This window comes from Megalobrama amblycephala, linkage group LG9, assembly GCF_018812025.1.
Source record: "Megalobrama amblycephala isolate DHTTF-2021 linkage group LG9, ASM1881202v1, whole genome shotgun sequence".
Lineage (NCBI taxonomy): Eukaryota > Metazoa > Chordata > Actinopteri > Cypriniformes > Xenocyprididae > Megalobrama > Megalobrama amblycephala.
This window is the reverse complement of record NC_063052.1, coordinates 5,729,212-5,757,194: the sequence shown is the minus strand read 5'-3', so window position 1 is coordinate 5,757,194 and position 27,983 is coordinate 5,729,212. Positions and strand designations below refer to the sequence as shown.

The 27,983-nt window shown below is 38.6% G+C and overlaps 2 protein-coding genes across 6 annotated transcripts in view; one reads left to right on the top strand and one right to left on the bottom strand.

Annotated features, from left to right (window-relative positions):
- The window catches only part of tpd52 (tumor protein D52), a 31,212-nt gene extending 24,269 nt beyond the window's left edge, over positions 1-6,943 (bottom strand). For 2 of the 5 annotated variants that reach the window (XM_048201337.1, XM_048201339.1), the window contains exon 1: positions 6,772-6,937. In XM_048201337.1, the coding sequence (XP_048057294.1) occupies positions 6,772-6,790 (19 nt within the window). In that variant the 5' untranslated portion in view covers positions 6,791-6,937. Of the gene's footprint in view, positions 1-4,641; positions 4,755-6,771 lie in introns of all 5 variants that reach the window. The other 3 variants (XM_048201338.1, XM_048201335.1, XM_048201336.1) reach the window with 3 other exon arrangements.
- Positions 6,944-8,325: 1,382 nt separating this feature from the next.
- Positions 8,326-27,575, top strand: zbtb10 (zinc finger and BTB domain containing 10). Its single transcript, XM_048201330.1, has 4 exons — positions 8,326-9,515; positions 16,512-17,433; positions 22,284-22,459; positions 24,697-27,575. The coding sequence occupies exons 1-4, from the start codon at positions 8,859-8,861 to the stop codon at positions 24,994-24,996; spliced, it is 2,055 nt and encodes a 684-aa protein (XP_048057287.1). The 5' UTR covers positions 8,326-8,858; the 3' UTR covers positions 24,997-27,575.
- Positions 27,576-27,983: the final 408 nt, after the last annotated feature.

The following is a 27,983-nucleotide window of genomic DNA, read 5'->3' as shown; positions in this document are numbered from 1 at the left end:
TCTGCAACCATTGGCAAAATGTAATTTATGTTCCTTTGGATGCCAAATCACTTTCACAAAAAACTAAAACAACGAATTTTCATTAACACTTCAGCACATGTTGGCAAGTTCAGACAAAGCCTTTTTTTAATGTGCTTTACAGGGGCCTGGTGCATTGTGGGAGAGTGTGACAAGCCCCCACAGTAATGTGGTAACCTCAATGTTAGGAGTGCCTGTCTATGACAAAATACAACAAACTGCAGTAATAGAACAGAGAGATTCAATGAAGGGAGATGCTTGACTTACTTCCCATTTAAGAAATGGACAAGTAGTATTATTTAAAAGAGGAAATAAGCAATACTCACACATTTCATTTAGACTAAACTCTTTGTTAAACTCTAGTTGCCCAGTAACATTCCCATGACCCCACATGGAGTGTCTGTGATCTTCACAATGCCAATAATAGGATGTACATGGAATCCCATGACCTCATATTGAGTTGGACAAGCCTTTCAATGGGCTCGTGCCTCTTCAACATCAGGAACCCTTGTCAACTGGATCTCGTATGACTTTTAAACTCATTTAAACTCAGAGAGCTCAAAAACATAAACACCCCAGTAAAGAAACAAAGAGGACATTTGAAGCACCTAATAAACCACAGCTTCTAATCAATTACTGGGTTATTCCAAGCGCATTGCGTCCCGTGATTGAAACAAACGAGAATCATGGGACAGAGTGCGACTCTAGCAGCCTGGACAAACATATACGCATGGGAATAATGGGCGGGAAATGGAGAAGGTTTAGCAGCCTATAGGGTGGTAGAAAATAGCAACTTTATTTCTTCAAAGAATGTAAGAATGGACAAAAGTATGCCTAATAAGAAAATGAAGGAAATTTTAGCTAAACACGTTACTGTCATGGTATGTGAGAGGCCTTATTTTCTACTGAAAATACACAATCTTAAGGTTGGCTGTTCAAAATTGTCTGTGTGATCACATGACTGAGAGAGGCTCAGTTCAGAGGGATGGAGGATCACAGCGAGGCCTTAAGTTTCTCCCCTCAGTGCAATGTTAGTCCACACCTTTATTAGGCCAAAACTCTCAGTTATATGAAAAATACAATAAATAAGACAAATGACACCTTTGAAATAAGGACAAAACTGTAATTCAGTTATATGACATGAAAAAGAAACTCTTGCTGATTTAATTACTTTTGGAAACGGTGAGAAAGATGCTCTACTGCTACAATCAAACTATGTCAAACAAAAATGTGATCAAAGGGACAATCTTGAACAGATAACAGTATATCAGTGAAATAAATGTGTGTTATTGCACCAAGGAATTGGGTGATTAGTGAGTTTTTATGTATTACAACCACAACACAACAAATTTTACAATTAATGTTAATATATCGCATTGGTTTGGCGGTCATAAAGAGCGGCCAATATTCAGGCACTGTTATGTGGATTTTTGCACTGTGCACAAAACACACACACACAAAATCTATATTATGTCATGATTTACTCACCCTCATGTGATTCAAAATGCTTATGACTGACATGAAACACAAAAGAAGGATGTTCTTTCTGTTGTTCTCCATACAGTGAAAGTGGCTGTCAAGCTCCAAAAAGGCACAATTTTAGGCCAAGTAACATAAACTTACAATATAATAATAGCTTTAAGTGAGGAACAAATCAAAAACTTAAATCGTTATTTTTGGTTGTTTTCTAAATGTGGGTCTATTTTTGTACATGTTGGTCTGTTTCTCCAACATAGCTATCATATCAAGGCTCCAAAAGACAGTGCACAAGTCACATGCACACAGCTAAGGGGCTTTTTAATTTTTAAGACCTCAACAATCAACAGCATTAGTCCATCATGGAAAAGATCATCCAGAACATTCTGTAATATAAAGTTTTTTTGTGTGTTTGACAGAGGGAAGACATGTAGTGTATTCCAGTCTTCAATGATGATAGAATTTTCAGGTGAACTTTTTGTACATGAACTAGTCCTTCAAATTATTCCTTTTATGGCAAAGCTGTGTCAGTTTTGCACTGTGCTGCACTGTGTTCACTATGTCAACCGCGTAGGACACTGACAAGGAAGAGAAGAAATTGTTCAATAAAGTCTTTTTTTTTTTTTTTTGTGCACAAAAAGTATTCTTGTCGCTTCGTGACATTAAGTTTGAACCTAGTCACATGGACTAATTTAACGATGTCTTTACTGCCTTCCTGGGCTTGAAATTGGTAATAATATTGCAGTCTATCAGAGGCCAGAAAGCTCATAGATTTCGTGTTTCGAAGATGAACGAAAATCTTACGGGTCTGGAAAGACATGAGGGTGAGTAATTAAAGGTGCTAAAGAGGATGTTTTGTTTTATACATTTTTGCAATATTACTTGAACCTGTCTTTACTAACTGATAAAAGACTATTTATTAGGTGCACTGAAATGAATAATATTAATATACATCATCTGTGCACGAGGTAGGGCCTTAAAAACATCAGCCAATCGTTCACGCGATCGTCGCGTAAACGAGTGGCCCTCTGGCTTGTCAATCACTGCCATTACGTTCCTTGTGAAAGACGTGCGCAGATTGGCCCTCTGGCTTGTCAATCACTGCCCTGACGTTCCTTGTGCGAGACGTGCGCGGCTGCGCGCTCCAGTAACTTTCCACACTCTACAGGCGCCGCATGCAATGTTTTTGTCAGGAGACAGGAGTAACAACTGCAGATTATGAGTTACCTGCGGTGAGTCCGACATAATGAATCCACTAACACAGCGAAATGCCGGTGGTAAACACTCGTGTTCCAATACTCGTGCACGAGGCGTTCCCTCGAAATGAGCTGTGAAGGAGGGGGGTTGTTCTTACGCATGCGCTCATTTCAAAAACTCACTAACAGTCTTTGGTTTCTCAGTCGACGAAAAGATCCTCTTTAGCACCTTTAATGACAGAATTATAATTTTTGGGTGAACTAACTATGGGGTGGGAATCACAGGGTACCTCACGATACGATACACGGCTCACAATACCAATAATATCACGATACAACAATTCTGCAAAAAATCAATATATCGCCTAATCGTAATGATACATCACAGTATCTATCTAACTATGAAAATAAAATGCCTGTGAAAAGGTTTAAGTGCAGGTTTTCCAGACTTTGGACTTAAACGTGGCTGGGGCATCTCTTATTTTACTCACACTGCTGTCCGCCATCCCGTTAAAAACCTCTTTTTCTTAGGCTCGTTAACTTATGTTCACGTTTCCCTCATTCATGTGTTGAGCACCACCTCAAGGAGCCATGAAGTAGGGAGCAGGGAAATCTATTTAGAGCGTCTTATTTTATTGAATAAATATTGATATTTGGTGCCAGTGTATCGATTCTCGTATCGCAAGGAGGAGGAGAACGATATATTGCCCTCTCGAAATTTTGTCCCAAATTTTTGTGGAAACTTTGATGAATAGAAGGTTTAAAGAGCAGCATTTATTTGAAATAGATTTTTTTGCAACAATGTAAAAGTCTCGACTGTTACTTCTGACCAATTGAAAACAAACAAACAAACAATTTCTTTAAAAAAAAAAATCGTACTTTGAACAGTAGTGTAATTTATCTGTGTACACGCTCAGAGCAAGACAGAGAAAAGAATGACAAATATGTAGCCATAAGCCTTAGAGAACAAAGAGTATTTGAAGCAATATCTGAAATATCTTCTTTAAAATTAAATTGGAAAAAGATTCCTGTGCTACTTCGCATGAAAACACGGAAATGACCCGACTCAAGTCGTCACGAATCTAACATTCCACTTTGAGTTCTGATGTTTTCAGTGAACGGACATCAAAAAGATGGAGAAGTAACAGCATAACTGTTATAATATAACAATGCAGACTGGACTGAGTTACACACTGCAGCACACCAACAAACACCGGGAGTGGAAATTTCCACCAATGAGATCAAAAGAATTCTCTGCTAGCTTTTGGCAGTCAAGTACACTTTCAACCTTGAGTTGCTGAATGGTCCACCGAATGGATTCGAGCAAAATGCGCAATGACCACATTCATAACAGAACAAACGTAACAACACTGGCTATAGAAGATTTGATGGCAGCTTCCTCATTCCTCACTGTAGTTCTGTTAGTCTTTCATCTTTTTTATTATCCTATGTTGCCATGACAGCAAAAAAGAGAACAGTGTGCAGATCTACCTGAGCAAACATGAGCAACTGGTGACTGCAGAGGCAAACTATGAATTCAAAACGTGTGACTGTTACAGTATTAGATCAGATGTCCTAATCCACAGGTTTGCCCATCCCTTTTCTCTTGGGTGAAAGGTTTTCCATTGATGACTGACTGATGCAACAGAGCTAAATCATTCTGCAAATCATAGACACATTCACTAACTGAGATCTTGACACTTGATAGGATTCATAAGATGGCATAACTGAGTCTAGAGTAACCTAATAAGGGTAAACAAAAGGTATCTCAGGCTTTGTCCTGCACTTTGCTTGTCACATTGCACAACAACAACATGGGCACCAGCTGCAGAAAGACATGGGCACGCAGAAAAAAAGGAATGAGCAGATGGCTGCCCTGCGTGAGAGAGATGAGGGGAGGGGAACAGAAGATTCAGACAGGAAGGCTCTGGCTCCTGGGGAGGCTGCTCACCGACTCACTGCAGCCCAGGAGGGATGAGAGAGAACAGGCTGCTCAGATCCAAGGAGTTGGGCGGAGACGAGGTGACCGGGATGAAGACAGGATGGTCAGGAGGTCAGAAAGGACTATGAAAACAAGCACGATGTGACATTCAGTGACGTCAATGATATTTCCCCAAGACGCAAACGTAAATGACTGTATCTGCCAGGCCTTTGTTATATAGTTAAATAAGGGCAATGTCTTAAATCTGTTTTTTGCCAAAATTTTAGACTTGTGGTCATCTTCATATGAACTAGATTTGAGAAACACTTGGGTTTGTATATATGGCCCGAGAAGCTGGAAAATCCCTACGACCCTACAGAGGAAAATTATAGAGAATCGACAGCTATATTATATTATATTATATTATATAGATTCACAGAATTATATATATTTACAGTAAGGCAGTAAAACATTTTGCATTTATATTAATAAGTGTCAATGCTGATCAAAAACAGGATCATAAACAGTAAAATTGGCACAAAAAAAAAGTCTTTCCCCAATTATGGATAATGTAATATAATATAATATAATACAATATAATATAATATAATAATATGGTAACCCTTTACAATAAGGTCTCATTTGTTAACATTTTTTAATGTATTAACTAACATGAACTAACAATGAGCAATACATGTTACAGTATTTATTAATCTTTGTTAATGTTAGTTAATAAAAATCCAGCTGTTCATTATTCAGCTGTCCATGCTAGTTCACAGTGCATTAACTAATGTTAACAAATACAACATTTGATTTTAATAATGCATTAGTGAATATTAAAATAAACATGAACTAAGATTAATTCATGCTTTAGAATCATTGTTAATTCTTAGTTCATGTTAACTAAAATAGTTAACTAATGTAAACGAATTAAACCTTATTATAAAGTGTTACCTATAATATAATATAATATAATATAATATAATATAATATGTATTTGCATATATAGATTTGTTTTAAACTTTTTCAGTAAAATATTACATCAAAACATATATAGAGGCCATTCCGGCATCTAGTCTAGTATACACTAAATACCAAAGACTAGACTAGACTAGTCTAAATCAATAGAATGTAGGCCAGCATTTCCTGCCAGACAATAACCTCAACACCAGGCATCTGAACACATTTTGAGAACATTTTGAACTGGAAAAATAGCACACGGCAGAAAAACTATGCTGTCTTAGCAGACTATTTACGCAATGATGCAGTGGCCAAAACAGGAACCCAAGTTGGCCAGATCATATCAGAAAGAACAGACCACACTGGCAAAAACCTTACAGTATAATGATCAGGTATGATGCACACACACACACACACACACACACACACACAGTATGATCCTGCTGATGATCTGATCATAAACACTATAACATAAGTTCTCATTTCTAGGTCCAAAATCTGCATATGAATGACATCACACAAAGGGAATAAGAAACATGAGATGATAAAGAAGAGGAAGAAAACTATCAAACATGTGATATACCATTAACTGTATTATTCTATGCTTTATTTTATACTTCCCAAGCCACATTGTTATAACTTAAAGTAGAAACATGGTTTATCTGCAAGACATTAAATATAGACTCAATTAATGGAATTGGCACGATAGAATAGAGATGAAAAGAGAGTAGAAGCTTATTTACAGCAGGTGTTTAAAGCTAACATATGGTTCAACAATGCTGCAAGCAAGTGAAGCCCACGCAAGTTAAATAAATAGTCACAAACATCTTTATTTACTAAAAGAAAGAAGAAGAAATAAATAAATAAAAATCAAGTTTTGCAGTTGGATAGTGGGAGATTATGTTCGGGCTCTGGTGGTTCCATAAATTTTTACAGCATTTATAAACACCATTAATTATTAGATAACGAACTAATTATAATGTACAAAACTGCTCTAACCAGAAAAAAAATAGCGGAAATATGTATCCTGACTGATTGTCACATTACCAATATTCATCAAAATAAAGAAATTAAACAACCACTATTCCATTACCAGCTGTTGGCTGTGCTAACAAGCAAGCTAGCTAACTTCTGAAAGTTTTGTTGCATTTCTAATCTGTGCCGACATGTCATGTCACGTTCTCAAAGGAATTCAGTTACCTTGATCGGCTTCCTCCATCCTGTCTTTGCGGATTCTTTATGTTGTGAGTTATTCTGATCCTTGCGGTCCCGCTTTCCCACTTCAATCTTGCAAATTTGCGCTCAAAGCTGCCACTGCAACTAGGCTGCTGCTGCGCGAGGTGGGGTGGGGTCGTATGTGACGTCAGGACGCACAGCACGTACAGATGTAAACAGGCAGAGACGGGCACGAGGTCCCACCTGGCGCGCCCACTTAAGACTAAAAATGCGTCAATTTATTCAAAATTAAATGTTAATTAACTAAAATAAACTAGACATGACCTATTTGTGAAATAACCGTTTTATATTTGTAATTTATGACAATTCACTAAAAACTATTAGCTAATTTAGATAATACTTTTTAGCTAGGTTAAAGGCTTAAAAATATATTGTTCTGTGTGTTGACATAAATACTAAGAAATGTGATATACGTATAATTACAATAATAACTAGATTTTTTTTCAATAAACAAATGTTCACAGTAAAATAAAAAATAGACATTTCAATTGCTATTATGCTATTTTAAATGTTTAAAACGTAAATGTACTCTAAAGCCTTTCCTTTTCTCTTTGTAGAAAAGAAAAGAAAAGAAAAGAAAAGAAAAGAAAAGAAAAGAAAAGAAAAGAAAAGAAAAGAAAAGAGATTTCTGGATAACGAGGAAACCATTTTTTTCACCTAGCCATAACTGATATTAAATTGTTTTCCTTTATTTAGTAAATAAGACACATTCTACATTTCTAATTTCGGCATGATAGAGATAGAGATAATTATCAGCAGAGGAGAAAAGGCCTGCCCTTCATGTTCACAGGGTGGGCTCAAAGTTACCTAGACTCAAAACGCCCAGATGAGACAGTACGAGGCGCTTATTGCTGGTTTATAAATCGCCAATCATGTTGGTACTGTAGGAAATTACGCCACCCACTGGGTGACAGGATTTAATCCTACAGTATTATATGCAATCTATTTATTTATTTTATTTATTTATTTATTTTTTGTGGATGTTTCTTGAACCCCCACATCATGTAGGATACGCCTATATGTATAAATATAAACTGTAAAAATGTTGTATAAGAACATCTCCGTTTCCATCCATTTAACTTGTCAATAGTTTCAACTAAAGTAAATGCGTTTCAACTCGATTTCCTTCATCATTAGGCTATAAAACAATTCAAAGTGATTGAAAAAGTGCAATGAACTTCACTGTGGGATGTAGCTTGGTCCACTTTGATTAAGCCTAATTTAAAAAGGCAAATTTTACTTAATGAAACAATTAATTTATGCAGCAGCGTATTTAAAATTTGATTTTTTTTTATGTACTTATTTACTGTGTATAGCAAAAAAATATATGTGCGCGTGTGTAAAGACAAATTCAATAAAACTATTTTGCCTTTAATTCAAGCTCACTAATTTAATATAGCCTATTTTAAAGTTTCTAGATTTCAAGGAATTCATAAAAATGTATTAAAAAAGTGAATCAAAAACAAAATTTACAACGGTGACTCAAGATACTGATATAAAAAAAAACCCATCAGTCCATCTCCGTCACTACCTGGAAAATACACCTATGCACGCGCTCGTTAGAACTCCAACCAGCCCACCTGTCCCGATCATCACAACTCGCACGACAAACATGGAGCGACGTCTTTAATGTCGAGCACAGGGGAGGGCGTGAAAGGGATACAAGGACTTATTGGTTCGAGACGTGTAGCTCTATAGATGAAAAAGCATGCGGAAAATGGGTGCAGTCATCGACACAAAAGACCCCTCGCTGTTCGTCGTCACCCCCATCTTCCTTTAACACGAGCCCCCCCTCCTCCCTCTGACCGAGATGCATTGTGGGGGAAGTCGTTGCCATTCGACCTCTGCGGGGCCTGCGCGGACGCAGACAGAACCCTGAAATTCATTATGCCTTTAAAACCCCTATTTATTTCCGCATAACCTACATACTCTCGCCAGGAGGCCGGAGCGCAGAAAAACGGCTCATTTCATGCGGAATACTTTATTTAAGAGAGCTGCGATCGGATTTTTGTTTTGTTGAGAAAGTATAGATTGTAATTTATTTCAAGAAAATGTCCGGAGAGCGAAGCCGCAGGTCGCTGGCTTTCCGAGGAGGTGGATTAGCCGTCACCGGTGCCAGTGCCGTCGGAGGAGGCAGCAACGGCAACAGCTGTGAGGCCCCGGCCTGTCAAGACCGACATTTTAACGGGAACAGGCCGGATCAAGAGGACGATAGGGATTTGGGGGCGAAAGGACCATCGCTGGGGGAAGTCGAGGGCGGGGGGTCCGTCAGCGACAGCACGGAGCCGGAGGAGGACGAGGACCCGGAAGGGGGCAGTTGGACAGCGGGGAAACATCATGACAGAGGCGCTTTAAACAGCGTAATGGTGAAAACCGAGGGCTGTAAGTGGGCGACCGGCAACGGGGTGAACCGGGAGGACGGTAGCACGGGAGAGGCGGAGGAAGCGGCCGCTAGAAAGCCGCTGCTGGAGATGAGACCTCAGACGCTGCTGTTGCAGAAACACTCGCTCTTCCAAGAGTCCTGGCTGCAGGAGTTTCCCTGGCTCAAATTCAGCCAGGAAACAGGACTCATGTCTTGCTCCTGGTGCCATAACATCGCCACTAACAACAACGACGAGCTGGTAAAAGGCAGTCGGAATTACAAACGGGCCTTGCTGCTGAGACATCACCTGTCCTCGGAGCACGGCAGGAATGACCCGACCAAACAGGTACGGCTACACTGCGATATAATGGGGACGGGGAAAGGCGGATATGCGACGAAGCTGCGTTGTGCTATTCGGTTTTTAGTTAACAAATGCTGATGGTTTTCCATATCTTTTTGGAGCGGGAATGCTTTTTTTTTTAAAGCTGTTTAGCGAGTAGACCTATTAGCTCGCTAAACCGCTTCGGTTAGCTGAAGACTCAGGTCGGAGGTAGCAGGTTAGCATGTGTGAGCTAACTGGATCAGCGCTGTCAGTTAGTGAGATGAGCTGAAAGACCAACGACTAGGTTATTTAAAGCATAAAAATTAGTACTTTTATAAACTGGGCCGCCGATTATAGTTGGGTATTCGCATTTTTTATATGATAGAATTTCTTTGTAGGTGATTTTGTGGAAGGATATTTATTATTAAATAGACCAGAAGTATCATTAATGAGATTGTGGCTCAAAATGTTGTCCTAGTTTGCCTCGCTGTTTCCTGCATTGCACTGTAATTATCAACCCTGGTTGTCATGGTAACTAACCTGATTGCCACAAAGGTCACATAATAGCAAGGGCTTGACCCTGCTACCTTTGGGGAGCCGCACCTCTTCCCAACCCCCTCGCTGTAAAAAGTGACCTCTGGCACATCTCACCCTCCCCTTTTAGGGCACCTAAATTAGAGGCATTGTGTTAGGTGACTCCCCAAGATCCATAGATAGTGTGTGTCACTTGCTGCATTGGGCTCGAGTGAATTATGTTGCCTGTAAAGACAGCAATGCCTGATATGTGCAGGCCAGTGCAATGAACAGAATAAGATTAGGGTTGAATCAATCTTATCAGGATCTGAGAAACACTTCTGTATGTATAATGCACTGTAATGGTGAAATATAATTTATATTTGACCTAGATGCGTTGTATATTCCCAATCAGTCGTTCAAGGTAAATTGTTATTGATCAATTTTTTTTTATGCCTTAGTCTATTATCAAACCACAAAATGACAGATTCATGTACTAAATCTATATGTTGCCATCGATATTGATTCAAGATGCTGTGTTCCTGGTTTTTGCAGTAGAATCCCTTAGGATTGCGTTGTATGATAATGTCCAGTCAGTCTAATCAGGGTGACACAAAGTGTTCCACTAACTCAATTTATACCCCTCACTAATTAGGAAGGAAAGGAGAGATTACTGCCTCCTCCCTAGCAACAGAGGGGTTAAGACGCTACAACAGATCTGAACCCTGTTATGCTTTCCTGTTTGCTCACTTTCAAGTGACCTCTGACAGTCAATCTTTTTACAATACGTTTTTGTTGGATACTACATAATATGTGGAGTAAATTTGCTAGGCTGTATTTATTACTCTGAAATACACATACACGTATACATACACAGCTATGATTTTATGTTTAGTCGTTTATACATATTTTTAATTCAAAATTCGGTGACATTCTCAGACCTGTAACCTGTGCGCATTTTGCGTAGCAGGTATGCATGTTGACTTCAAAGTACGTTTGCACGATTTGCGACTCTAAACTATGCAAAAAGCTAATTGTGTTGGGTTCAGTGCGCTACTCAAGCAGGAGGCATCGGCGTAGCCTGCCGAAAAGCAAAAGAGGAAGAGTTTAAGTAATAACTGTACTGCAAAAATATTTTACAACGCCAACATAACTTTGTTATCTGAGCTGCATCAGTGGTCGGGGACTGTCTATCAGCGCTCATCAAAGTCAGAATGATTGAAGTGGTCAATCAAATCAATGAACTGTTCACAGAAGCCGAGCGATGAAGTATTAACGGTTAAAGAATGTGAGGAAAGAAGTAGCTGAACATTTAATATTTTACAACTCTTTCATGATGTAAATGTTAAATGACCTACAGTAATATCCAGGGATGTTTCGTAATTTTTAATTGAAAATATATACGTGATTCATAATGCAATGACTTTGACTCAAAAGCGTGTTTTGAGGTTGTGGTGAGGACAGTCATTTAGTTTGTTAAAGTCGGCATGAAATAGAACAGAAGTTTCCTCCCTATTGTGACGTATATTTGAGTGAAATGGCTTCTCGAACGAGAAAGAACGAAGGGCGGGACTTGATTTTGTCCATCGGGAATTGATCGGGTCGTTTGATCGTTGTGGTTCGCTATTGCTGTGATCTTGTTTAAGTGACAGATTGATCCCGCCCTCACGACAGTGAACGCATCATCAGAGAAGAGATGTCATTGTGAGAGGGAGGGGGAAGTTATTTTGATTAAAGATAATGAGGGCACATGACTTTAAAAAACATAATGACTCGCACACATAAATCATTGCAATATTCCATAAAAAAAAAAGAATTGCCCTTTTTGATATATTGGTGAATTTGAAATAAAAATATTATTTGAAAATCATTCAAAAGCATTACTTTACAATAAATTTTTGTTCTTTATAGGGCTAGGCCATATGACGAGATATCATAGTTTGCGCTGTTGTAGTATAAAAGTCCACCTAGCACAGGACTGCTTAAAGTTATTTACACAACTTGATAAAGAAACATGTTATACAAATATATACTATTTAATATTTAAAAATGCATATTTCTGGTTTACTTGTGACTTTATCATTGACCTCTCAGGAAATAAAGAGTATGATAGTGTACATGGAGATCACGAGATTGTGGATGAATAGTATCTGTTTTAAAGTAGACGGATACATTAGGATGTCTGCTGTCTGGGTAAAGAAAGGCTGTTCTGATCGGTCACATCCTCCAATAGCCAATTTCATAATTGTGATCTATTATGTTCCTCAGTGCAGTGCCTGTCCGTCATAATGGGCTAAATTTTTTCACTGGTCCATATCAAACTCCCGTAATTCAATTACCCCTAAAGAAGGGTATCTGGGTTGCCTCACTCTCTAGTCTGGACTTCGCCCTCAAAGTATTTGGCCCCTCTTCCCGTTATTAGCGAGCTCCAATGAAGACGAGGGTCTCCACCCATGTACTGTCTGCCGCTGTGAGATATGTGTGTATTGGGAGGCTTGTTGTGTTGTTGGTGCTTGTGGTTGTGCTGGTGGGGGAGAATTCCCAGGAATTTTGTATCGATGAGCCCTGCTCTTTGTTGGGAGGCCCAGATCCTGGCATTCCCCTCCCACACCTTGGGTCAAGCACACTGCTGTATTGTTCATGCATCTGGATGAGGGGACCAGGCGCTGGCCTCAGGGGCTGGGATGGCTCAGGAAGACTATGCGCAAGGAAAACAAAACCGCCGTCCCTGTTGTCTGAGGCACAATGTCCCCCTAACGTGCCACTTGTGTAGTGTATTCTCACTGCGGCCCTAGTAGGTGATAAAGGCATGGCTCGCTGTAGCTGAAGGCTATGTGTTTAAATTTTGGGGAGCTATTGTTGGTTTACGGTGAATGGAACATGTTGGAAGTGTACAATAGAATAATGGGTGTTGGCAACTCATCGCCTGAAGAGCTTTAGACGGCTGTCTGTTCAACTGCTGCACAGGAGAACGGCAGCGGTATTGGTGGTGGTTGTATAATGTTCCTGTTTCGCATCAAAATGAAAGTCTGGGGTGGGAAACCAGAGAGAGAAACCACAGCGAGTTTCGTATACGACAAGTTTTATCAGAAAAGAACCAGTTTCCTTGTTTCTTTGATGTGTCTCATTCTGAATTTTCTTTTTTTTTTTTTTAAATACACCATTCAAAAGTTTAGGGTCGGTAAGATTTTAAAAATGTTTTTGAAAGAATTCTCTTATGCTTACAGAGGCTGCATTTATTTGGTTAAAAATACAGTAAAAACAATAATTTTGTGAAATATTATTACAATTACAAAAATTATTCTGTTTTAATATATTTTAAAAGGAACCTATAATGTCCCTTTCACAAGATAATGTAATATAAGTCTCTGGTGTCTCCAGAATGTGTCTGTGACGTTTCAGCTCAAAATACCCCACAGATCATCTATTATAGCTTGTCAAATTTGCCCCTATTTGGGTATGAGCACACCGTATTTGTGTGTGTCCCTTTAAATGCAAATGAGCTGTTGCTCCTGGCCTGCTTTCCAAAAGAGGGTGGAGCTTTAACAGCTCGTGTCTCGGTTGCTCAACAATAAGAAAGCTGGAGAATCTCACGCAGCCAAAATGACAATTGTCAGTAACGGTGTTCAGCCTTACATTGTTCAAACCGGAGTCGGACACTGATGGAGAGACTCAGGAAGAAGTTAAAACTTCTTAAATGGTTAGTAGCCTAGATAAATTTATGTATTTGCTGTCGAGCTGATTCAACTCATCGACTAGCATGTGCCGTCATGTTAATCTTTTGTGCAAATCCAGCATTGAATTGACCTTAGATTGTAAAGCAGTCCGGCGTGGCAACAACTCTTTACTACAACAACTCTTTATCTTCTCTAAAGCAGCCCAACATGGCCTCACCCCCTTTTTTTGCGTGCTCTCGGGGGCAGGGTTTATGTAAATTTAGGGGTTTGGATGTCACCAACCCGGAAAGAAGTTTGTTGTAGTCCCTACCAGCCGTTTGTTGTAGTCCTTAAAAAGCGAATTCTGTAAAAGAAAATATCTCCCTTTGCATTGAACTTTGAGCGTCGTTTGCAGATGTTGTTTATGCTCAAACGGCAACATTACACCCTAACTAAAGTTAAAAAAGTGAAATCATAATCAAGGACCCCTTTTAAAATATGATGTATTCCTGTGATAGCAAAGATGAATTATCATCAGCCACCGTGATTTTTTTTTTTTTTTTTTTTTTTTTAAGGATTCTTTGATAAATATAATGTTCATAATAATTTTTTTTTTTAAATAGAAAACTTTTGTAACATTATAAATGTCTATTATTACTCTCACTTTTGATCAATTTAATGCATCCTTGCTGAATAAAAGAATTCATTTCTCTCAAAGAAAATCTTACTGACCCCAAACTTTTGAACATTAGTAAAATAAAGAGCAAACATCTTTTGCTCATAATATTCAGGGTTTCTCATAATATTCAGGCAATTGTGAGTGTAAAAAAAAATAGTCTGAGAAACACAATTAGCATCAACCATATGAGATCACAATTTTGGTATTTATAGATATTGTAAAAGTTATGTGTTTTCCTTGTCCCTGTACTCATTGTACAATTTGCAAAGTTGAATGGTGTTCAAAAAGAGGAATGCAAATGACCCATTAGCAAATCTGTAGACAATAACAATAACAACCATTCAATTTAGAAAAAGACCACATCAAATTTAAAACCATCACCACAGACTCAATTTGACAGATTTTAATGGGGGAACCTTCACAAAGCATCTGTTCTCTTGTAGCGCGTTTACACGTGGCACATCTGGAGAAAGGATGATCTGCGTGTGAGCGTATATGAGAGAACGAAAGGGAGAGAAAGAAATGCAGGTTAATTCTGGACTAGTAGCTCTGTTCTGACACCCACTTTCGACTGCCACCTCATCTGTCCTCTCACCATTGCTTGGCTTGGCACACAGTCAGGCTCTCTCTGGATAGAGTAGACCGAGTCGAACAATAGTGGGGACATTGTGACACCACAAACGGACGTTCATTCTCGCCTAACACCCCGTTCCTCCACCTCATCCTCATTCTTTAAACCTGCTCTCCACCAGACCCCTCCCAACTCAACAGTGCTGCCATTTAGACCATTACATTTTAAATAGTCTAAATGGCTTTCAATAGTTTTCAGAAAAATGAAAATTCTCTAATCATTTACCCACCCTCATGTCATTCCAAACCCATATTTGTCAGTGCAACCCAAAAAGAGATTGTGAAAAATGCCTTTTTTGGATACAGTTCTCATTCACGCTTGTTGTGTCACTTCTATCTTAGAAACACACAAAAAGCGGTTTTTAAGCAGGTTCCCCAAACAGCCAATGTCTGCCATTGTTTGATAAAACAGATAGTACCGTCCCAAACTCAGTGTTGCTGATCAGGATGCTCAAAAAAACAGAGAAATGGAATTAAAGAAACACTGAGCCACAGTGTTTACACAAAAAAATTACACACTCAAGCTTTAAATTTCAGTCTGCTCCTCATACACGGCTATAATAATACTTTAGAAGACTTGTAATACAGTGCATAAGTAATATGGACTACTTTTATGGTGTTTTTCTTTTCTTGTCATTTGTAAGCTTGACAGCTCCTGATCACTATGGGGTCACACTAGAGGTGCAACGGTTCAAATGATTTATGGTTCGGGTTTTATCACGGTTTTAGGGTCACGGTTTCGGTACAGAAATGACAGAGTGTGTAATTGACAGAATTTTAATCCAGTTCTGATTTTGTAATTCTAGTTGTATTTTTGTAAGTCTTTTTCAACCTTCATGAGTAGTGTGCTAGGGTTAGTAATCTAAGTGCTTTCTTTACAAAGCTTCAGTGTAGCACTAAGCAGCAGTGAACAATGAGCCTGGAGGAAAGGACTGGCATTGTGTGGAGAAATGGGGTTGCGCTCTCTCTCTCTCTCGCTCGCTCTTTGACTACTGGTCGGGCTTGCTGTAGCTGGATCAGGCTACAGTAATAACCCCATCTACTAGGACAAGCCCAGCAGTGTGGAGGAGGGGGCTTGGAAGGCCTCCGCCCTGAGAAATAGATTTAATCTGAATTACTTCAGCAAAAAACCCAGCTGTGTGGTAGGAGGGGAAAATGTAGGGTGATGTGAATTTGCAGCATGGATTAGGACATCTGCTTTGCAGTCCAGAAATATATTGTGTAGATTTACTCCCATTGGTAGGTACCAGCCGGTTCTCTCTCTTTCTCTTTCCTTCATTGTGAGATCGGATGATGGAGACTGATGGTGGGATGGGATAATGGCCAAATATTTCTCATCTTAAAGAGCATTAGCAAGGGCATAGAGCGTGTGTCCTGTGAGCGGGGGGTTTTATCAGTGCTATAGTTCCCACACTATTGCAGCTTTCCAGCCTGTTAAACCAGTTCTCTTGTCGGAGTTGTCACTGTACACCTGCCCTCCACCTTGTGTTTACACTGTAGACTAATGCTGATTGTCATTTTTGTTTGTTGTCACTCCACTAGGAGATGGAAAGGCCTGAGGACGTGGAGAGCCCGGAGGTGGAGGACTACAGGAACAAGCCCAACGAGAACTCGTACTGCTACCAGCTTCTGCAGGAGCTGGACAAGCAACGCAAGAGCGGCATCCTCTGCGACGTCAACATCATGGTGTGCGGCCAGATGTTCAAGGCACACAAGAACATCCTGGTCGCCGGGAGCCGCTACTTCAAGACCCTCTACTGCCTGACGAAGAGCGAGAGCTGCGACCAAACTACGATCACGCACCTGGATGTGGCGGCCGTGCAGGGCTTTTCCGTCATCCTGGACTTCCTGTACTCTGGCAACCTCTTTCTCACCAGCCAGAATGCCATCGAGGTGATGTCCGTGGCGAGTTACCTCCAGATGACCGAAGTGGTCCAGTCCTGTCGCGCCTTCATCAAAGACGCCCTCAACATAAGCATCAAGCAGGAAGCCCCTGACTCCGTGGTGGTCGACTACAACAAGCGCCGGACGGTGGCGAAAGACTGCCAGGGTGCCGACAAGAAGCCCAGCAACTTCTGGGCAACCAGTATCCTGTCCAAGCTGTCCATCAAGGCCAGTGGACAAGTGAAGGATGAACCCAGCGACGTGGAGGTGTCCGGGGGAGAAGGTTGCGCATTGGGAAGCTCAAGTTGGGGAGGAGAGAACTCGTCAGAGTCCACAGAGATGGAGCCCCAGGGTCCTGGGCCGGTGTTCATCTGGAATGAGCCAGATCCCGGCACTGGGGTGGCCATCAAGAGGGAGGAGCGTCCTGAGCCAGGAAGCAGAAAGCGGAAAAAACAGGCCGCCAAGCGCTTTGTCTACAACATCCCACCTGAGCCGGAAGAGGGTTTTGACGAGGGCATGTTCATCCAACCATCCGCCTCCTACACCAGGGAGGACTTCTCTTACCTCTCAGAGAATGCTGGTACGTTACCCATAATGCCTTTTTCTCCTGTTCAGGCACCTCAATGGCTCCTTCAAACCAAGTCCAGTTCAAATCATCAGTCACAACAAATTTATGTGTAATTAAACATAACACACCCAGCAAGTTTACATGAAAAATGTTTTCATTTCCTTGTTTGCTGGAACTGTCTATTGAGCTCTTTCAGGTTATTTGAATAATGTTGCTGTCGTATTGTGTAGACTCATCAGCACACTTCAGTGCTTTCATTAGGATTGTCATGTATGACAGTAGTGTTTTTGGCACCTCTCTCTCACACTAACAAAGGCCAGGATGCATTTCTGTAAAGCCTTTGGTAATGGTATAATCAGTGTTTATCAGAGGCTGAATACACAGCCTTGAGGAAGTTATCATACTACTAGCACTATTTGTGAATTTGATATGCAGAGTACACACTGTGCAAATTTTTAACATGCAAATGGTTTACATTCTATGCTTTTTCCGAATTATAAGTTGAATAGAAAAATGGCTTTTATCAGGGGATGCGATTAGATCTTAGATTACTTGCATCAATTTGAATATGGTTACATTAAAAAAACAGCATGCAGTATACAGTATGCAATTTTGTAGTGGGCTTGACCAAAAACTGTATACCAAGACAGTTCACTGGTATTGCTATGAATGGGAGAAAGTGCAACAAGCAATATGGTGGAATATGTCCTGCCTTCTAAATATAAGGGCCAGTCGCCAATTGGTGAAGTCGTTGCATCACTGCCACCAGAAGCTCCGGTTCCCATAAACAGTCAGTGTATTAAAACTCCTGCTTATGACTGACCAACTAACCTGAAAATGTACACATATTTTTTAACGCTATTTGAACATAAGAAACATTTATTGCTGATTTGAAATGTTATAAATATGTGAGTTTGACAAGCACTTTTTTCATTATTTTCTATTCAAGTAGATAGGAGTTGGTCTTGAGCGAAATCACTGTCAGGAGGCGTTGCAAATGCAGCCACCAAGTGACTTTGGCCTGATGCAGTAGATTACTTGTAGTAGAAACAGACCTTGAATCAATGTTTTTTTGTATTATAATATAATATAATATAATATAATATAATATAATATAGGATTGACTCCCTTTTGAAGCCTGTCTCTAGCGGCCAGTCGATCAATTGCATTTTAAGTCACTTCCGTGTTGGATTTAAGAGACAGACCGGAAGGTTGCTGCTTGGTTTCAACCAATGGGTGTCGGCAATGTTCAAGGAGGTGTGTGTGTAGTTCTTTTGACCTCAAACTCTGGTATGAAATGCCCACTTTTCATGATCCAAACAATTCCCATCCTTCATTTTTCAGTAAAATGGGTTGGGTATATCATTTTATCTTGACTTTAACATGGTTTTAACAGCTCACTCACTGTTACGCTGTTGATTTTTCTGTGTAGTTGTAAAGGAGTGTTTCAAGATTTCCTGCTAATTCCAGAATTCTTTAAAAAAAAATCCACTTAGCTGATGTTCAAAGCATAAGCTGATATGTTGTCACATCCTTTCTTTTCAAGCAGGAATATCTCTTGTAATTCTAAAGCACATTCTTACACGTGCACACACGTCTCAACCTTCAGCTGTGGCAGGCAGCCAGCCAAGGTCTCGCATTATGATTGCTTCTCCTCAGGCCCCGTGTAGCTCAGGGCAGCAAGACCATCTTCCCTTTTTAATTAGAGTGGCCAGTTCGTTTTCTTCTGCCCTTATTAAGGGAGTCGACCCTCCCTCCGCCTCATACCACAAAAACCTGCGTAATCTCCAGTCTGCCGAGCTGTCATGCTTCAAACTCTCTGCCCCCATTAAGCAGAGCAGCGTGTGGTATAGTATCATGTCTTAAGTGACACGGTTCTGAGAAGAGGCTTTCTCTCGCCATCGTCGACTCCTCTAATGCAGGATAATGAAGTAAAGCGGAGGAAACGTTACCCTCAGGCTTCCTAAACGATCTCAAATGCACTTAGCTCATATTCCTGAGGGCACTTAAATTTGCAGAGCTGACGGCTCACACCTGAAAGGCATGTGTGTCGGTGCGTTTGCCTACACATGCCTACATATGCTTACGTACTCGTCTGTGTACTTGCGTCCATGTTGACTACCCACTTCCTTTTTTACACATGGGGCTTTTTCTTGTAAAGGGTGTTGCTTATTGCTTAAGCCAATTTAACGTGTTAAAGGATCAGTTCAATTCAGAGTTCAAATTTCCTGATAATTTCCTCACCCCCATGTCATAATGTTTGTCTTTCTTTCTTTCTTTAGTCCAGGGTTTTTCTCCGTATAGTGGACTTCAAAGGCTACCAATGGGTTGAAGGTCCAAATTGCAGTTTAAATGCAGCTACAAAGGGCTCTAAACCATCACAGCCGATGAATAAGGGTCTTATCTAGTGAAACAACTGGTCATTTTCTAAAAAAAATAAATAAATAAAAAATGATACACTTTTTAACCACAAATGCACTAGCTCTGCGATGTGCCACGCATTACGTAATCACGTTGGAAAGGTCACGCTTGCCGTAGGCGGAGACTGAGAAATAATTAGATATGGTCATTATACCATTGCTAAAACAACATCTAATGGTGGCCTACGACTTTTGGACAATACTGTATATATCAGTCATACTACAAAACATATTGCATTTATTATAATTGTATTATAAATATTATGTGTAGCTCCATTCACTGAGAAATCTCATTGAATCGCATTTATATATCCACATAGCTGTATATTAGACATCAAATATGTTCTGATTGGCTGTAGTTGTCGCACAGTGTTATTTTAGAATAATTTATATACAATTATAGTATTAATTAATATTTTGAATTATCTTTTTAATTTTATATTTTTAGTTTTCATTTTTTTTATATAAATTTCTATTTTGCTTTAATTTATATCTATTTCAGCTTTAGTAATTTTTGTACTCAAACATGTTTTTTTTTTCATCTCATGTCTATATTTTATTTTATTTGAGCTTTATTTCAATTAACAAAAACATTTTTTTTTTTAATAGTTTTTGTTAACCATAACACTGGTGTCATGTAGCATTTTCACTTTAGGTGTGGACGGGCAAATTAAATTTTTCGATAACTTTTAGTGTTGCACCTAAACGAGTCCTGTCTGTTCTCTCTCACACATCACACAGCAGGATCTGTCACCATAAATGCTTTCCAAACAGGACGGTTGAATTGTTAATTTGCGGTAGTGACGCACACACGCACGCACGCACCACCCCCGATTCCCTCTTCTGAGGTGCAGCGCTGCCAGGGGCCGTCCCGCCCTAATCCTGCTAATGCAGCCCAACTATCTCTGCCATTCCAAATATTGACCCAGGCAGAGTAGACCCACTGCAGAGGTACTTACAATGGGATCTGGCGGCTTTGGTCCGCCTGCCTGCTAATCCACAGTGTGTAAGATGATCCACTGTTAGGGCTTCATCCATTTATTTACACATCATATCTCCTTCACACACCCACACCGACACACATTTACAGTTGCTGCCTTACGCAAAGTCGTGATCTTTACAAATAGGCACATATGGTGGTGTGTAGTTCACAAGGGCTTATCCCTGATGTGTTAAAGTGAGAGCGAACAGTAAGGCCGGAAAGTACGGCAACATCAACACAAATACTAACCAGAATGTTGCAAGCACGAACATCAGTACTCAAAGAGGGCTATTGTTTTCTTCAAATGTGGTTATTAATTCTAATGCATTTCTGTACTTGCCTTACAAAACTACTACAATGTTTAGTTACTTAAAGTTTGCTTGAGAAAGCTAGACCAGAAAGTTTGCTTTCATGTGCTTGTGTAATTGAGTATATATTGTTTCTTTTCGAGCCTGTTTCGGTTTCCTTAGGGGGTTGAGGTCAGTCTTGGTAAATAAAGGGTGGGGTCAAATAAAACCTTGAGCCCATTTACTATCAGTCTCTCAGTTGTGGCCTAGCAGGTCTCATCCAGCATACTGTAAGATTCCCAGCGAGGAGAGTCTCGCCATTTGCACATCTTGAGCAGTCTCATGACTCAGGCCTGGCCATTGAGATTCCAGGTTAATCGTTAACCATTTTAAGTACCGTCAAGCCCATAGTAACAGATTGAACTTTAATTTTGAGCATGTCGACACAAACGAACAGCACAGCTGCTGTCAGGCCTCTTTTAGCCCGCAAGGTGGTGTTTAGAGCCTCGATTGAATTCCCAGGTGATCTGGCTCTCATCACCCCCTTGGCAACCTGCTTGACGACCCTTTTGTTTTGCCCATTTTGGCTCAAACAAAGCTGGATCTCCCCCCCCCCCCATCCCACATGTTGTAGTACAGACAGCTCTGGTCTAATTGTCACGAGACACTGTCCCAAGAGAACCCGAGTGTTGGGATGAGTGTTTTCAGCAGCAAAAAGCAGAGATCGCAATTCCGACTATACAGTAGTCTCTTGCAGATAAACAATAAAGAGGAAAGGAATGGTGACCAGAAGGAAAGAGTTCTTGCTTTTTATACAGCTTGTTTATCAGTAGAAAATTGCATTAGACTAATATAGTTATGGCCTCTGGCATGTGGTTTCCATGGCAACTGGCACACTTTAACAGTGTGTTTTTATTATGTTTTTTCTTTGCGAAGGGTGACACTTGAAGGTGCATGCAGACACGTACATGCACTAATTTTCTCTCTCGGCTACATAAAGCTACTTTTCGCATGGTGCAATTGACAATTAGAGCTGAAAATGCGAATGGAGACAATCCTGCCTCTGACGAGATAAACTACATCTGCTACTGCCAGATCTCATGCTGAATTGTTTATATCTCAGAAACCAGTGTGAAAAGTGCTGAGAATCTTTGTTTGTCTGATTTCTCCTAGGTGAAGCGCCTGAAAATGCCCTTAATAAGCTGAAGTGTCCCCACTGTAACTACATTGCCAAGCACCGGCGAACACTAAAGAGGCACCTGATCATCCACTCGGGCGTGCGTTCTTTCAGCTGTGACATCTGCGGAAAGCTGTTCACTCGCAGAGAACACGTCAAGAGACATTCCCTGGTAAGACAGAAACATCAAGTCTTGTATGTGGGTGAATCTCACAAACATTTCACCTTAACATCTAAAAAAATCTAAATAATCACCCTAACAATAGCCATGACAGTTGAGTATATTTTCCTCCATATTTTGCACTGATACTGTGTAATATGTATATATGTAAATAACGCAATGAAACATGCTAGACTGTCATACAAAAATATGGTAAATAATACGGTATTATTCTGCTATCAAGGCTCAAATCTTCATTGCTAGTTCTGAAATGACATTTTGGAATTAACAACGGAGGCTTGGAACAAATTAGTCCCACACACATGAGTGTTTTAAAGAAACATGCCACTATTTTTGAAAGTAGGCTCATTTTACAACTACCCTAGAGTTAAGCAGTTGAGTTTTACCGTTTTGAATCCATTCAGCCGATCTCCGGGTCTGGCGGTAGAACTTTTAGCTGCAGCATAGATCATTGAATCTGATGAGACCAATTGCATCTCGCTCAAAAATGACCAAGGAGTTTTGATATTTTTCCTATTTAAAACTTGACTCTTCTATAGTTACATCGTGTACTAAGACCGATGGAAAATGAAATTGTTCTTGGTCTAGAAAATAGCAACTTTTCATTCTCCGTCGGTCTTAGTACACAATGTAACTACAGGAGAGTCAAGTTTTAAATAGGAAAAATATCAGAACTCTTTGGTCATTTTTGAGCAAGATGCTAACGGTCCAATCAGATTCAATGAACTATGCTAAGCTGCAGCTAAAAGTGCTACCACCAGACCCGGAGATCGGCTGAATGGATTCAAAAACGGTAAAACTGAACTGAAAATGAGCCTATTTTCAAAAATAGTGGCGTGTTCCCTTAAGAACAGTGTCTTGAGGTGTGGTAACCGTAGTATAAGCGGAATAATTGACTCTGGGCCTTTGAAATTCTTAGAAAATAATTCACACCTGAGGTGTAACTCACTAATAGTGAGATGCGTGAGTGTACAGTCTTACACATTACCACCTCAGGTGTGCATTATTGTCAATTTTATATATATATATATATATATATATATATATATATATATATATATATATATATATATATATATATATATATATATATATATATATATATATATATATATATATATATATATATATATATATATACAGTACAGTCCAAAAGTTTGGAACCACTAAGATTTTTAATGTTTTTAAAAGAAGTTTTGTCTGCTCACCAAGGCTACATTTATTTAATTAAAAATACAGTAAAAACAGTAATATTGTGAAATATTATTACAATTTAAAATAACTGTTTTCTATTTTCTAATCTTTTGTAACATTATAAATGTCTTTACTGCCACTTTTGATTGATTTAATGCATCCTTGCTGAATAAAAGTATTCATTTCTTTAATTTCTTTTCAAAAAAATAAAAATAAAAATTCTTACTGACCCCAAACTTTTGAACGGTAGTGTATAATGCTACAGAAGCTTTGTATTTCAGATAAATGCTGTTCTTTTGAACTTTCTATTCATCAAGGAATCCTGAAAAAAAAAAAGTACACAACTGTTTTCAACATTGAAAATAATCATAAATGTTTATTGAGCAGCAAATCAGCATATTAGAATGATTTCTGAAGGATCATGTGACACTGAAGACTGGAGTAATGATGCTGAAAATTCAGCTTTGCATCACAGGAATAAATTACTTTGTGAAATATATTCAAATAGAAAACAGTTTTTTTAAATTGTAATAATATTTCACAATATTACTGTTTTTTACTGTATTTTTAATTAAATAAATGTAGCCTTGGTGAGCAGACGAAACTTCTTTTACAAACATTAAAAATCTTAGTGGTTCCAAACTTTTGGACTGTACTGTGTATATATATATATATATATATATATATATATATATATATATATATATATATATATATATATATATATATATATATATATATATATATATATATATATATATATATATATATTTATTTATATTTATATTTATATATTTTCTATTATGCATATTTCTTGTTTGCATTACAGTAATGAGAATTGGGGACCAGAAATGCTCGATTATAATGTTAATGTTCTAAAAAATGTTCCACGCAAAAGCTAATGTCTTATTTATTTGACATGACACAGACATTCTTGATGGGTTTTGTGAAATTCACTCACAGTCTCACAATACTTAGTAATATAATATCTTGCTTCACTGACTAATATCCCTGTTCATGACATTCATTTGCAGGTGCACAAAAAGGATAAGAAATACAAATGTATGGTATGCAAGAAGATCTTCATGCTGGCAGCCAGCGTGGGCATACGACACGGTTCTCGCCGCTACGGCGTGTGCGTGGAGTGCGCAGACTCCCACCAAGGCACGCAGGAGGGTCTGGAGGGCATGCAGGACCTGGAATTCGCACGCGACGAAGACTTTGACGAGGCCGTAGAGGGAGACGAGGACATGGAGGCGGAAGAGGGGGAGCCCAATGAGATTGACCAATCCAACTGCGAGGGTGATGCGGGTGCCATCCCCGAGAAGGACTAATTTAGACATAACCTGGTAGAGAAACAAATCAAAATGCAAAGAAAAAAATAGCTGGGAAACAATCAACAATTCCAAAGTGCTATCAAACCTATTTGTTGCACGTCAAGTTATGTCAAAGAGATATATAGCTTTGTTAGAGAGGGACTCCAATATTTAAAGATTGTTCTATGTGTCAGAGTCTGGGCCGTGTGCCTGTCAGAGAAAGAGGTATAATGATATATAACGAAAAAAATCAGGTTTTTCTGTGATGTATTTTTTTCTTTTGTAGGGGATGAGGGTGTACAGCGTTTTTGAGTTATAATAGGCCAATCATATTAAAAGAAATATTAATTATTTAATTTATGAAGAAAGATAATATGGTCTTATGAAATTATAGAATTAGAATTTTTTTTTTTTTTTTTTTTTATGTACGTCTGCTTATTATTTTCAGTTGATAACTGTGCTTCCTGACAGACCTGATCGTATATTGCTCAGAGGAGGATCTCGACAATGGAGCATTATAGAAATTCCGCCTACAGGAAGATTTTTTTTTTTTTTTTTTTTTTGTCGTTGTGTGTGTGTATGTGTGTTTCCTTTCTAGTTAGATGTTGTCATGAAATTTTTTATGAAATATATAAATATATATATATTTTCCTTTTCCCTGCACAAATCTTGGAACCAAAAATCTGTTTTGTGACTCTAATTGACCACAGCCATATTTATGATTAAGTTATACAGGGCTGTTAGATCGTGCCAAGCAGAATGCACACCAAGATTTTTTTGCAGGACACAAAACTACTGAAAATGCTGAGAGAACATAAAGCAGAGAAATATAAGAAGAAAAAAAAAAAACAGAAAAAGAGAAAATTATAAAATATAAGGGGAATATATTATTATTGCTAGCTTTATTTGAATCACAGCATCACAGTAACACTTTATAAAGCATTTTGACATTCACTTAAAGCTTGAATTTTGCCAAATGATGGAAACGTTTGGTGCTGTAACGCTTTTATTTTTATTCTTATTTTTTAAAATACTGGACCTACAAGCTGTATATGATGTTAATAATCGTAAAGCCTACTCAACTCAGTTATACTAATCAGCTTTGTATTTTACACTGTTGTGCTAAGGAGCCTATCAGGTATGCTTTTCTGTTTTTAACGTCTTTTCTATTAAATGCACATACATACATGCATACATACACACACATACATACCATTTGTTGTTGTTAAAACTACTGGCAGTACTTGTATAGATGGAACGACCTGATGTTCTTGAGTTGGTTAGTGGTACTGAGCTTACTTTGAATCACTTGAACGACCTGTGTACCGTTTTTTTGAAGAATGCAGATGGAAAGAGGTGGTTTGCAATAGACTTCATTTTGGTCCCCCCCTTAACATTTGTGATCATTTCGGTTACGTTTATTTGGACTTTGTCACGTGTCTGCTGAGTGGAAAACACTTTGCTTGTGCTGACGTAGAGCGGAAGATCTATGAAAATGCATAGACGGGCACTTACTGTTCTACGTTTGATAATTTCTTATTTCCCCAAAGCCGGTCTGGATGGAAATAAATTGAAACTGTTGTGTTTTATTCCATACGGATTTTTTTTTTTTTTTTTTTTTGGACATTTCATTATTTAATGCTATATATGTGTTTATTGACTCCAAAATGCAATCAAGACTGTTAATTTTTATTGTCCTACCAAAATCTTTGTTTAATTGTTAAAGATAATGTATAAGAAATCCAGGTAAATATTTAGCGTAGATCCTTGCTTGTGTATGTCGTCAAATTTAAATGTTTTTATTCTAAAATCAATCATTCACTTTACCCTTAGATGCATATATTGTTTTATTTGTCCTTCCTTTTGAGGGTTTTTTTGTTCATTCATTCATTGTGTTTTTTATTTCGTTTTAAGCACATATTTTTTAAGAAATATTGTTTGTGGGTTAATTCCTAGGAGCAGGAGTTTCTGTTCATATGCAGTGGATATATTGAAGTGCTATACTGATACAGAAATCATCTATCTTTCCCTTTACTCGAGATGAAAGTGTATTTTAAAAGCTGTATAGAAGATCTTGTTTGTATTACTTACCTTCAGATCACTGTGGGAGGGATATTATATAAGATATTTAATGAGATATGAATTAAATGATGGCAACACCGCTGCAGTTAACCGGTTTAAAACCTCAGCCTGGCTTTCACTGTTCTCACCGAACTTCTCTCTTTTATGTTCACGTGCACGTTCACCATCATGTCGGTTTATACTTTTTCTTGTTTTGTCTGTGTATCTGTTCAACTCACATTAATGTACTCCTTAGACTTTATGCTGTATATGGACATAACAGACAAAAAAGAAAAAAAAAAAACACTACAGATGAAGGTTTTTTTCAGCTGTATTTTATAAAAGCTGTTTCAAAGATGTATTTTTCAACTCTCTTACAGTGATGCAAACGGGGCCGCTGGCTCACCTCAAACACAAATCAAATCAGGTTATTCTTTTTATGTTTTTTCAAGAATTTAAATGAATACATTTTCCTTCTCTTTCAATTGTACTACTGTTCCTCTATTATAAATTTTAAAATAAAACTTTGATATTTCTCTGCGCTGTACTGTCTTATTGCACCAATCGGAGGAAGTTGTGAGGGTGCTCAAGTGTAATCTGTCATATCTTGTAATTTTATGAATTTGTCAACGTTGACCTGCAAATTTAACACGAGCTTGTGGATATGTGCATTTCTAATGCGGTTTTTGGGATTATACACCGTAAAGCCTTTTGTTGTTCAGTGGCATTACATATAGGCTACGGTTCAAATCTTTTGGGGAAAAAAATTACTCATACTTAGTTACACAGTTATGGCTATTACATTATTTGTGTTTTTCCTGCTCTAATCTCAACTTCCTCTAATCACACATGAACCAAACGTTGCTAAAAAGTTTCTCAATTATGTAATGGAAGATATTGCAGAATGTTTTTGTATTACATTTACTTCATTGTTTATTAAACAA

What these genes read in the sequence shown, in the direction of transcription:
- zbtb10 (XM_048201330.1), top strand. Translation starts at nt 8,859, where the DNA reads ATGTCCGGAGAGCGAAGCCGCAGGTCGCTGGCTTTCCGAGGAGGTGGA. An exon ending in TTACCTCTCAGAGAATGCTG is followed by an intron (nt 17,434 to 22,283) that starts GTACGTTACCCA and finishes GATTTCTCCTAG; the next exon opens with GTGAAGCGCCTGAAAATGCC. An exon ending in ACGTCAAGAGACATTCCCTG is followed by an intron (nt 22,460 to 24,696) that starts GTAAGACAGAAA and finishes ATTCATTTGCAG; the next exon opens with GTGCACAAAAAGGATAAGAA.